This window comes from Camarhynchus parvulus, chromosome 13, assembly GCF_901933205.1.
Source record: "Camarhynchus parvulus chromosome 13, STF_HiC, whole genome shotgun sequence".
Taxonomy (NCBI): domain Eukaryota; kingdom Metazoa; phylum Chordata; class Aves; order Passeriformes; family Thraupidae; genus Camarhynchus; species Camarhynchus parvulus.
In genome coordinates, this window is record NC_044583.1 from 2,714,901 (window position 1) to 2,727,351 (window position 12,451).

Below are 12,451 nucleotides of genomic sequence, written 5' to 3' on the forward strand. Positions count from 1 at the left end.
TGCTAAGAGCAACAGTAAAAGGTATTTCAGGGCAGAGGGAAAAATAATTTCTGTTCTTCTGAAGCAGTTCCCACCCAAACTGAAATACTCAGAAGGAACAAGCTCCCTAAAACCCAGGCTTCCCAGGCACAAGCTCCTGAACCATTTTACCTGGCATCTGTAGTGGGCATGTAAAAACAGATCTTGTAACAGCTTTTATTGCTCAAAAATTCTTTACAAAATTAAGGACTATAGGGTTTGTCAGAAAAATGTATTTTACATATGGATCAAAGAGTTCAGAGTATGAGTAGATAAATTTACCATTTGTTTTTACATGGCTATAAATCTGATATATAGTAGGATTATAATTTACACGGAGATCACTTTTACACAGTCTGGATTCACAAAGTGAGAAAGATATCTATCTTCTGACAATGTTTTTGGAGGGAAGTGAAAGAGACTAATGAATTTCAGAAGAAAATATACTACTTTTTGCAGAAGCCTCTGGAACTCAATAACTAAAGACTCCTCAAGTTGTATTTCTGTAAATGTCATTTCTAATGCAGAAGATGGTGCTATTTGTAGTGATTTTTGAAATAAGTAAATCTCATGTCTTAGCAAAAAATGTCTTTACTTAGCAAAACCAGTAGCTGCTTTCAGAAAGCAAACCAATGTCTATTCAACTTCTTATAATTATTTTTAAGATACAGTTTTTCTGGCTGCTTGCAATCTTTTTCCTGCAGCACAGTTCTCACACTCAGCTGGACTGCAGCACTTCTCACAGTGGGGACACTGAGTTTGTGGCTGCAGAATGAGCTGCTGACCACAAGAGGGTACAGACTCCATGGCCTTCTGCCAGACATGTTCAACTCTCAGCAACAGCAACTACTCCAAAGATTAATCCCCTTGTTGATTATGTTTTGTGTTAGCCATTCAAATTTTCCTCATTATACACTCCAGTATTAAAATTCTGAGTAACAAAAATTGAGAATGTTTTAATGTTGGCTAGGTATTCTAAAGAGCACCACAGAGCAGGGAGGGAGGCTCAGAACAGGAGGAACTAAAATAGATGCTGTATAAAACAACTGGAATTACAGTGAGGAGAGGACAGGAGCTGGTAAAACCACCCCACTGCTCCACCAACTCTGGGCAAAGTCTCAAGTACTCTTCACTTGCATGAGCTTGATGCAATTACCATTCCAAAAGCTCCCAGGAATGGCTGGCCAAAGATCTCACTGCACACTTCTACAGCCTTGACATCAGAGGACACGGCAGTGACTACAAAAGGGCAGGGCGAGACAGACAGGAAAATAATGGGCAGGGGTACAGGCACAAGATACAAAGAAAAGTTGAGAAACACTGAATAAAAAAAAAAACCTACAGACCAAACAACACTGGCTATATCCTACATACCTCCAGCAGCAAACCTCAATCCTAGTCAAGTCCAGGAAATGAAGTGACCCAAAGTGATCCCTCTTTCTGCACAAGGGCTCTCACACAGCCCGATGTGTGGGCATTCCCATTCCTCTTCACACCGTACCAACACGTGGAAGGATGTTGGGGTTTTTGCTTTTCATCCAGCTAAGAGGACACGTTTTTGCCATGTGGAACATCTAACCAGCAGATATTCCTGTACAACACCCAGGGTTTAGCAGGGATTCTGCAAACACAAGCCATCACAGAACGGAGGGGTTGTGCGTGGGTTCCAGGCTGTGTCCCTTAAGCTCCAGCAGCAAGGACAGGGACATGTTTGTCCATAAAAGTGACAATAATTTGGCTCTTTCTAGAGATGGCCACCACATTGAAGAAAGTCACTGATAAGCCTGCACAGAAAATTCTACAGAAGATATAATTCTGTCATGCTTTTGGGTTTCCTAATGGGCACTACTAATTACTCATGATGAGGCTTTTTAAAGAAGCACAGAAAAAGATGAGGCCAAAGGGGCCAAAAACAGGTGTCCAGTACAGGAAGTTTTGCACTTTGGAAAAAAAGATATTTAAAAGTATCATGTTAGAATTGGAAGTCACTGTTAGGATTAATAGCACTAATCAGGAACTTTATTCTTAAGCAAGTATTCCCAAACTGGAAAACCCCAAGACGTATTTGGAGGGAAGGAGAGAGAGGGAAACTGAGCACACAAATTAATGCAAAAATAGGTATATTTCTTAACCCACCTGCTATTAGGTCATCAAGAGTGTCGGTAAGCGTCTGTGCTGGAGTGGCAACCATTAATCCGTCTGGTTCTTGAACTAAGAGCCCCTGCCCAGCAATCTGCTGCTGCTGTCCTACATTCTGCTGATTCCCTAATGCTTTCTGAAGTTCAAGAGACTCTGTCCCATTATAACCTAAGTTACCAGAAAAATTACATTGCGGTGCTGGCAAAGGCTGGATAGGGACAAACTCTATTTGTTCAGCAGGTGATGGAGACTGGTGTTGCTCATCATCTTTAGACAAGATTGTGTCAACCTGAGGTAACCCTGAAAAGTTATCCTCTGGCAGACCCTTATCAGCTTCCACTTCTGGGAAGACCCCTGTAAGTGAGCACTGCTGCTGCAGGGCAGGTGGTGTGTCTGTCTGACCTTTGGTCTCCAAATATTCTTTGGTAAACTGCTGTTGGGTTTTCATCTGCAACTGCCTTTCCACCTTCTGCAGCTCCTTCAATATTTTCTTCTTCTTCTGTACTTGTTCTTCTCTGTTCTTTTTAAGTTCTTCAATCTTATCTTTATTTAAAGGTTCACCTTGAATTAATTCCAATGATTTAAGTTGTGCTTTTTCAATAGCACTAATTCTCTGTCCAAGTTCATTCAGCTTGCCTTCAGTCTCTTCTACTATGCATTCCAAAGGCTGGTATGGGTGAAAAGGTGGCAGTAGGTCCTTATCTGCTACCTGCAGGGAACTTGACTTCTGCTTGGATGCACCTAAGCACATGAAAAATGTTTGAAAAAATGCCATGCTGAAGATACCCCAAACCTCCCCTCTCACCCACCAAAAATAATAATAATAAAAAAATAAAATTAAAAAAAAAATCTTTACAACTAACACTGCACATCTGTCAAAGCACAGAAAGGTAAACCCTACACTCCATGTTAAGACAAGAAAGGACAAAGCAGGTAGATGGAATTTTCAATATTGATCCTCACATGATCCCTTTGAGCACAGCTACTTTAATCTTACAAGGAACCTTGACAATTTCTGACATAGGTGACAATGCGCTTGGAAAGGGGAATCAGCAAGAACAGCAAGGCAATTTACATGATCTACTGAGTTCCCAAGTTCTTCTGTGTGTGCAGAGCTTAAAGTAAGAGCATTTTCCAGAGGCTGACTTCCAACAGCAAGGTTAGGAACAGAAAGACTCTATGGTTGAGAGCTAACTTGACAGTAAGATGATACTTTGAATAAGGATTCCTCCAAACATTGTAGCATTCACCTTCATATTACAAGCAGAACCTGTCACTGCAAACTTAGTGCTTTCAAGTGGAGCGTGAAGTTTTAGCATCTTTTAAAAAATTTTGGGACCAAACTAACAACTTGCTCACTTCCCCTTCCAGTAACAAATGAACAATTCTGTTCATTATAAAGACTTTAAAAATCACCCTCACCAAGGCCCACCAAACCTGGGCAGCCCTGCCCCAATTACTGACTGCCCTCAAGCAACCCATGGCTGCTTTCCCAGAAGCCACATCTGGGAAACTCTAGTCACATCTTACTGAAAGAAATCTATTAAGTGCTGAAATTTTAATTATTACTTCAGTGCCAGACTTTAATTACAAATGTGAAAGTTTTAGCCTGATTAATTTTCTGCACTAATACTCATTTGCTTTGCCCAAACACTGATATATGGAGCCTTCAAAAAAAAAAAAAAAGAAAGAAGACTTGAAGTTTTACATAGACTCACATAATTAATCATTAAAAGGGGAACTAAAATGATGTACAGTTTCAGCCATGGTTTAACAAAGTTACCTAAACATTAAACAGTTAAGTGAAAGTCTGGATGCAAGAACTAAGCCATGGATCAGTCACCAGCCCTGGAAGGATTGAGTTTCCTGAAACACAGATTTATTTCTCTCTGGGCCATCCTTCACCAATACACTAATTCACAAATAACTTCACTTTGCATTGCTGTCAAAACAAGAGTCACATACACCTCACTTTGGAATTAATCTTTTTTGGAGGAACTAATTGTAAACCAAACAAACATGAGCTTTTTCTCTTATAAAGAGAAAGAACAAATATGAAAATAGAATTGGACCAACTCTGTACTGCACACCTTCAGCAGACTCCTGGGAGAGCAAACCATATCTAATTATATGAGAAACAAGAAGAATCTTACTAATCCCAGGAAAAGTCCAGAATCCCACAGCCACCCTTAAACAACCCCAGAAAACAGCCCAGGATCCCACAGCCCCTGGGGCCACCCTTCAGGATGCTCCTTGTGCAGCTCCATACTCTGTGCAGCTCAGCAGTTCCAGCTCAGCACCTCTCCCCACCACTGTTACTTTATCTCTGAACCAGGAGTGAGTCCCCAGACAATTTCTCAGCATACAATAAGGAATTTGGGGGAAGTTCAGCAATCCCTGGCTCTGGGCTGGCTGGTGGCTCTTTAGCTCGAGCCTGCTCTAACCCATGGCCTCTTTGGCTTTGCCATGCATTCAGGGGTTATCCTTTAATTTTAACAAGTGTAATTAACAGGTTTGTGAGACCACTCTTGAGAAATACATTTGCACTCACCAGAAATCTCCGAAAGGCTTGTCTATATCCTTGTTTTGAAAGGAAGCTGAGCTGCATTGCTATAGTAACCAAAGTGCAAATGAACTCTGCCTTCAGCTGAGGTGGGAACCCTCTGTCCTGCTCACTGTCACCCCTAAGGGTCCTGTGTTTATCATTCCCATCCTCACTCAAGGCAGTCCCACAGCCCAGCAGCTCTGGACACCTTCTATCATTCCAGGAAAGAAAAGCTGCAGTTCAAAGAGCCTCCTATATAATAAAGTATCAATGTTGTCCCTCTCAATCAAGTCTGAGCTGGGGAGAAAACAAACCTGTCATGGGTAAGCTTTTCTAGGAGCACAAGAGGAAGGAAAGTGCAGAAGCACAAACCCCACCTGGAGAGCTGGGCTGGCTGAGGAGCCAGGGATGGGCTCAGGCAGCAGCTCCAACCAGGAATCATCACAGAAAGGTGGGACAGTTTGTGAAGACTGGTGTTAGGAGACCAGCTGGGCTCTCAAGTTCCAGAAAAGGCATAGGAATTTACATTAATCAGCTGCTAATTAGATAGCAGGGCCACTTTTCAGGTTCCAGATCACCCTTTCTATGCCAGAAAACATTTGCAAGCTGTAACTGGAGCTATTGGAAGAGGATGAGGGGTAGGAAGAAAGATCTGCTAAACCTGACATGCTCACCAGAAGAGTCAGGTCAAAGCAGAGGAGGAGAAGCTACACTGTTGGTAGCTTTGAATATGCAAATATTAGATGTATTAAAAAGTAGCATTTCCTGGTTTATCCAAATCTCGTCTGTATTACAAAATGCTGAAAATACTGTGTCCATTTTAGTACATAATTATGAACACACACCTTACACTTCCACTTTTGAAATACATAAATTCAGTAAGACTTAAGAATCCAATCACAGGCCAGATCATAATCATGTCAACCTTTAAAAAAATTTATTTTGTACACTTATCTTTTAGGGGCAGCATCAGTCATCTACACAATCAACCTACTACCAAAATTACACCTAGCAACATTAAACTGTCAATCTGGCCTCTAAAGCCACTATTGTCATCACTTTTAGAAGACTTGTTTGATATGAAAGGAAGTTATTTAGACTGAAGATGACTGAAATCCAGATGTTGCCACACAGATACCACCTGCCATCCAGTACCATGGTCACAGGAAAAAAATTGATCAGCAAACCCAGAGTGGTTCTGGGCATGCTAGGAAAGCCACAGAGTAAAGGAGGGACTGATTCCCCAATTATTTTGTGAACAGTATCACCAATTGCTCTTTTATTTGCATTTCCATATTCCCACAAGTTCTGGTCCCTACCCTGTCCAACACAGCCTTCACCACAATTCCTGCAGAGATCTTCAGCCAGGTTTGTGACCACCATTTATGACTCAGGGTAAGACCTACTCTGCCAAACACAGCTTCCCATGCACTCCTCTGATCCCCACTTCTCCCCAGGAAGGGGCAGCTGTTTCCTATGGCAATTTCCTGCACTGCTCCCATACACTTAAAATCATCTCCCACAGAGCTGAGCTGCAAGAGCCCCCTCACCCCACAGAGCCTCTTGTAGGCATCATTCCTGGTCTCTTGAGCAGACAGCACACCATGACCAGGTTTGAATGCTTTTGGCTGCAAATAACATTTAAAGTCCCTAAACACTGTGAGCAAGAACCTGCAAAAATACCCTTCAGTTCTGTAGTCCTCAGGTGGCTTTCTCAAGCAATTGAACTCTTCTAATTTGAATTTGCTTAGAACACATTCAGTATTTATACAGTTGCTGCCAACAAGTCTGATACTGTATTTTCTCGTGAATGGTTATGATTCTCAAGGAAGTTGCTCTTCTAGCTGTGATTTATAATCCACAGGATGTCACTTCACCCAGGAAATAACTAATTTATATGCCTTTCAGTTATATTAGACTTTATATTTTATTAGACAAAATTCTTATTCTCAAAATTCTAATTTTATTAGACAAAGTTCGTTAACAGCTCCTTAATTTCTATTGTCATTATCAAATGAAAAAAAAAAATGGATCAAAATCCAAACAGTGAAGTCCAAAGGATTTTTTCCAGCATAAAAAATGACAGTAAGAAAAAAATCAGCTGTGTGATACACATTTGTACATTCAAATACATCTCTGCTGGAGACCCTGTTATATAAATCTGTATGAATCACCATGTCATCTATGTGCTCTGTAACAGAATTGCTTGTCTGTTGTTCTTGCACTTGAGGTGTCTTTTTGTAAATCTGATTTCACTCAGAAGTTGAGAGTTCAATTTGCAACCTGCAATTAAAACTCACCAGCCTCATCAACATGAATAATATGAGCTCAATATTGAATTTTCATGAAAATTGTGAGTTTAACTATTATTTGTATCAAAAAGAAACTCATCTCTAAGGACCTGGAGAAACAATCAGTTGCTCCATACACACACAAATGCAAAGTACAATATTACATAATCTTACTAATTTGGAAAAATAAAAGGCCTGCATTTCCCAAGAAAATTAATCTGCTACATGGTTTTTCATACATACTGAATTCTTCTTTATAAAGAAGAGGTTAATTGGTAGAAGGCTGAATGATGAGTTTGAGTATGTTCACAGTATCCCTCCTGGAACCATGGAGGAATTTTGCCAGTCTTTATCCCTCCTGCAGCTGTTTCTATGGAAAATTGCAGGGAATAGGTGCAATGCTATCCAACAGGCAATGGCTGCACAGCTGAAACCAAGCCAAGCTGAAATCAATTTTCAGCCATTCAAAAATTTGAGTTACTCTCTAATCTTAAGTCTTCTTCCCAAGTTTCCTCTGGTGGGTTCATGGTATGTATGAAAAATTGCTGAGATGTAATTGAATTAGTTGGTGGCAAGCAGGCAACTGAAGCTTCAAAGGAGCAGAATTTCACAAACCACTGTGAAAAGATGGTTACACATTTGTGCTCCTGGGGACCTACACATGTCTGGGTGTCAAATCACCTGCCTGCACTGCTGAGGATTTGCAGAAAAAAGGATTTCAGTCTCCAAAGAAAGAATTAGCAAAGTGCAGAAGTCAGGAGGCGTGGATGGTGAAATCTCCCTTGGGAACTCATCCCAGATACCTGGGCTAGCTGCTGACCCAGGCAGGAAGTTTCCAGAAGGAAATGGCAAGAATTGATCTGATGATGTTGAAGCACATTAAACAATGAATAGGCAGCTGGGACTGTGCAGAAGAAAAATCTGGTAAAAATCAGAATGCAAAAGCTGGAAAAGCAGGAATATCAATTTGCCTTACTAATGTTTTCACCTCCATGACAGTCATATAACTTCCTAGTTTTACTGTTAACCTGGCCTCTATTTTTATTAAATAACACAATGCATGAGATCTCTGCTGAGATATATAACTCAGTATTAGGCATAGAAGTCAGATATCAGATTAAAAAAAAAGAATTTGTATCTATTGAAATTTACATAGAGTTTGTTTTTCTTCCCCTTCTCCACACCATCAGATTATTAGATTTAGCATGGGGATCCAGGAAATACCATATATTGAATATCTAGCTGAGAAAGCTTAGAGATTGCAACAGTACCACTCAGCCTTAGGGGAACTCTGGTCTCCTTCACAGGGATCAAAGGCAAATGTGGGCAGCTTTCACCTGAATAAGTCTATTTGGTCTTGTGTAATTCTAAAAAACCCTGCATCCCCAATGAGAACCACTGCAAGCAACTGCCCACTTAAAAATTACACTAAAAAAGTCTAATGACAGCATGTTGACAGGTTTTAAGCACTCACTTTAGGCCAATTAGTTAATTTGTAAGCACAGTTTCAAAGAATGAAGTAAAACAAACCTAAAGAAAAAATTACTGAAAACCTGATACCTCCTTCTCCAAAAGCAGACTGCTTTGAACTTTGACACGTTTAAAAACAGCTGATGTTAGTAAAAATATTTTGACTAAGAAAACAACCCTGCTGCTTTCCACAGGCTCCCTGAGCATCCCTTGTTGTCCTAGCACGTTTGATGATGATCTAGAGCATGCTCTGTGTTCCAGCCCTGCACAAGGCTCTGCAGGAACCATTCACAAAGTAGAGGGGATTATCAGCAGCTGGTTTCCTGAAGAAATCCAGCAGCATTCCCTTGGACTGTTCCCTGGGCTGGGCTCCATCCCCTCTCCCAGGGAAGCAGGTGCAGGGCCACGGGAGCTGCAGCACAGCCCTGTACTGGATCCGCCCCTGGGCCTGTGGAAACAGCACACTTGGGTTTTGTACCCAAAAAGCTCCTTGTGCTGAGCTGCTGCACCACAGCTGCTGCTGAGCAATCCTGCTCCTCTTCAGTGAGGGCAGAATCCACCAAGGAGGGATCTCCTGTCTCTCCCCATGGAAGCAAAAGCAGCTGAACTGAGATTTCTTTTACATGGACACAACAGACACCTGCTAAATGTAGTGCACTGAGAACAATCCTTCCTAAGCAAGGAGGAGCTGAGGTCTGGTCAATCCCATAACTAATTCTGCTCCTTTTTCACCTGATTTTTCTTCTTTCCAAGTTATCATCTTGGTGTGTCACCTTTATCTAAGCCTCTCTAGCTCTACTGTTACCTCTGAAATGTTTATCTTTTCAGTTGCTAAACACTGATATTAAATCCTTTGCCAAAGTAATTATTCAAATGGTAATGATTCCATGTGCCTCCATGCTTTACTGAGGAAGAATAATAAAATTAAAAATTAGGCCATAAATTCTTCTTGAAAATCTCATGTCATATCTGAATTGTAATAGGAACACTTAAATGTGCTCAAGTTTTACATTTGACTTGCCAAGAACTCTTCAGAAAACAAAGTGTCACTATTGCATTTCTTGCAAAACTCACACAGGTCCATAAAAAAATCTTGCTGTGCTAAGGTTAAGGAGGCAAGGTACTCCTCTCCTGCCTCCCAGTAGTTCTCAGTTTATACAAAAACTCAGAGGCTGCTTCTGATTGAAGGCAAGTAATTGTTCTGCCCCAGATAAACAATTTTGTTATGCAAGAACTTGACTGCTCTGCTGCCTCGGAAATAACAAACACCTCAACTCACCCCCTCTTTTGCCTCTCCCCTCCCAACAAGTTCAGTGATGAAGGTCTGGTGAATTAAAGCCATGTGTGTGTAACAAGTCACAAATGGCAGCTCAGCACAGCACACTGACTCTGCACTGCAATGAGCACACAGTGTTTAGCACAAAAATACCATTTCCCCCCTAAAGATCTGAGAGACACAAGAGCTTTGCAGTTTTTGGAATGCTTCATCAGCTTAATGACAGGTTTGGGATTGCTGCATCTCCTACAACGCAGCACAGATGAGTTTTGCTGACATGCATGAAGCATGTCCTGAACCCCTGTGAACAATGAGATCTCCCTGTGCCAGCCCCAGCATCACAGTACTGCAAAAAACCCACCTAAGGATGTGCTGACTTTGGCAATAAGGTGTTTGCAATGAGAACTGTTTCTAAACTACAGTCAATGATTTGCTTTTCATAATTGGATTAAATAAAATGAAACTTTCAGCTTTTAAGTTAAGTCTTCTGACTCAGCATTAACTAATCCCTTACTGATTCCCATGCACCACAAAATGTGCTCCCAGAACACTCCCACTCCACAGTGCTAACAAGCATTGAACTGGAAGGGCACACATGCTGGTATATAGCTTTTTGGAGGGTTATTTGAACCAGAAGTTGTATATTCTTTTCACTTGTTTGGTATTCGTTTTTCTGAAATCCAAAATATCCAGTGTTGCACATCCTAGGAAATGAGACACCAAGTGCATCTGAGAGGTCACACACATGGCATATGCATGAAGAGGGGCACAGCTGCACACTCAGACACCAGCAGGTACATAATGTTTTTCTCTTTATTTGTGCCCCCAAGGGGTTTCTGTTTGTTTGTTTGCTCTGGAAGTGCTCGGTGCTTCCTCAAACAAAGGATTTCAGCAGATCTAGCTAACAGAGCTTTCGATACTGTAATGCTTAAGAGCCCCATCCAAAACTGTAGATCATTAGAAGCTGCAGTTTGTAACTTTGCACTTGAGAATCTGCTTCTCTTTCTGAGCTGATTTAGCAGATATGATAGCAGATTTTGTTACAGAATCCACAGCTTTAAACAAACTCCCTAATTGCAATTTAATAACTACAAGGAGTTTTAACCAATCAGTTTGACCATGTTCAAAGCAAAAACTCTGATGTTAGGATCACTCAGAAGAGAACTATTACTAATACAACAAAAACTCTCCTGTAAGTAGATCTGCACTGGTATTTATGGTGCCAACATGTTTACATTGCTACTGATGAAACAGAAAAAAGTTGGTGCATCAAGTTCATGGATAATAGCTGCAACTATTCTAGAAGATCAATGTACAATATTCAAAAGTGAACACCACACCTGGAGTACATTAGCTTTTTTATCTGTCTGCACTAGGGCAGTTAGCACAAGCATTTTCTTCCACAAAAAATTGAATAAGTATAATTCTAATAAATTAGAAGAAGCACAATAAGGTTAGAACAACCAGTGTTGCTATACTTTAGAATGCAAGAAAATAAGGAAAAAACTATGAACTATATAAAATAGGTTTAAGTTGTACTTCATTAGAGGTGTTCAAGAACTGATGGAATGGACTACACTATGCATAAGCTCTAGTAAAATGATCCCCAGTCTATCCATTTCCAAACCACATATATTCTCTGAGTGGCTACATACTGACCTTTCACCACTCCCAAGAGAGGTGGGGAGTTCTCTTGAGGGGTCCTGTCAGGCTCCTGGGGAGGTACAACCATGGCGAGCGTATGCACCGGGACACGGGGAACCTTCAAACAAAGGCACAGACACACTCAGGTACAAACACCTGCCAGAGCAGCTCCTCAAGTGTTAATACACAGGCTCAGAATTACAGCATACTCCTGCTCTCTCTTCCCAAACTGTGTATTTTATGCTACTTCTTAGTATGACCTGATCCTTGCTTTTTTACTGGGGACAATATGTCAAAGTTAACTGTACTACTCTGTGCAAGATCTCAGGCTGTGTTGGCTGGAAAACCGTTAATTCCTTTAGGCTTTTAATCAGCTAACTCCCCTGGAGCTGCCTCTTCAGACTGCAGAATCCTGAACTTATACAATATATTTTCTTTTACACAACAAATAGAATCATTAATACCATGTGAGGGTGTCCTGAACCAGGACAGAGGGGTACTACCACAAGGCTTTAGAACTCTTCAATCAAAATACCAAGCAAAAGCAGGAAAGAAACAACATCCTTTTGAAATCCTGGGTTTGGAACTATCCTGTCCAGAAGCAGAAAAGAGGAAAAAGCTCATGTGTTCTTCAGATCTCTGCAAGTAGCACCAACCAATTCTCTCACTCTCTACGATTCTCATGCGAGCAGGGTTTTAAAATTTCTTCCACTGTCTACATTAATTTTGAAATTAATGACTATGCAAGTGTTTCTTCCCAATACTGATGGTGCTGTTTAAAAAAAACTTCTTGTGGCTTACCTGAGACTGATCCTGAGATGGAGGCGTGAGCTGGGACAAGTCTGCTGCAGGAACCGACAGAACATTGTTCGGGTAATCCAGCAGGTAAGAAACAACATTTGTGTGTCCTCCCTTGGCAGCTTCAATGAGCATTGTCGAGCCATCCTGAAGGGAGATTTTGGAAACAAAAAGCCAGAAGATGAGTTTTGCTCCCCAGTGTAGCATCCCCACGTAATAATTCTATTACTTAAATTTACTACTTGATAAATCAGCCAGGTGGTTCTCTCA

The 12,451-nt window shown here is 41.0% G+C and overlaps 1 protein-coding gene across 10 annotated transcripts in view; it reads right to left on the reverse strand.

The window, feature by feature from the left end:
- The window catches only part of LOC115908880 (ankyrin repeat and KH domain-containing protein 1-like), a 100,439-nt gene that overhangs the window by 34,162 nt on the left and 53,826 nt on the right, over window positions 1-12,451 (reverse strand). For 9 of the 10 annotated variants that reach the window (XM_030957765.1, XM_030957764.1, XM_030957760.1 and 6 more), the window contains exons 13-15: window positions 12,185-12,328; window positions 11,399-11,501; window positions 2,155-2,898 (exon numbers count right to left, since the gene is read on the reverse strand). In XM_030957765.1, the coding sequence (XP_030813625.1) occupies window positions 2,155-2,898; window positions 11,399-11,501; window positions 12,185-12,328 (991 nt within the window). The remainder of the gene's footprint in view (window positions 1-2,154; window positions 2,899-11,398; window positions 11,502-12,184; window positions 12,329-12,451) is intronic. The other variant, XM_030957763.1, reaches the window with a different exon arrangement.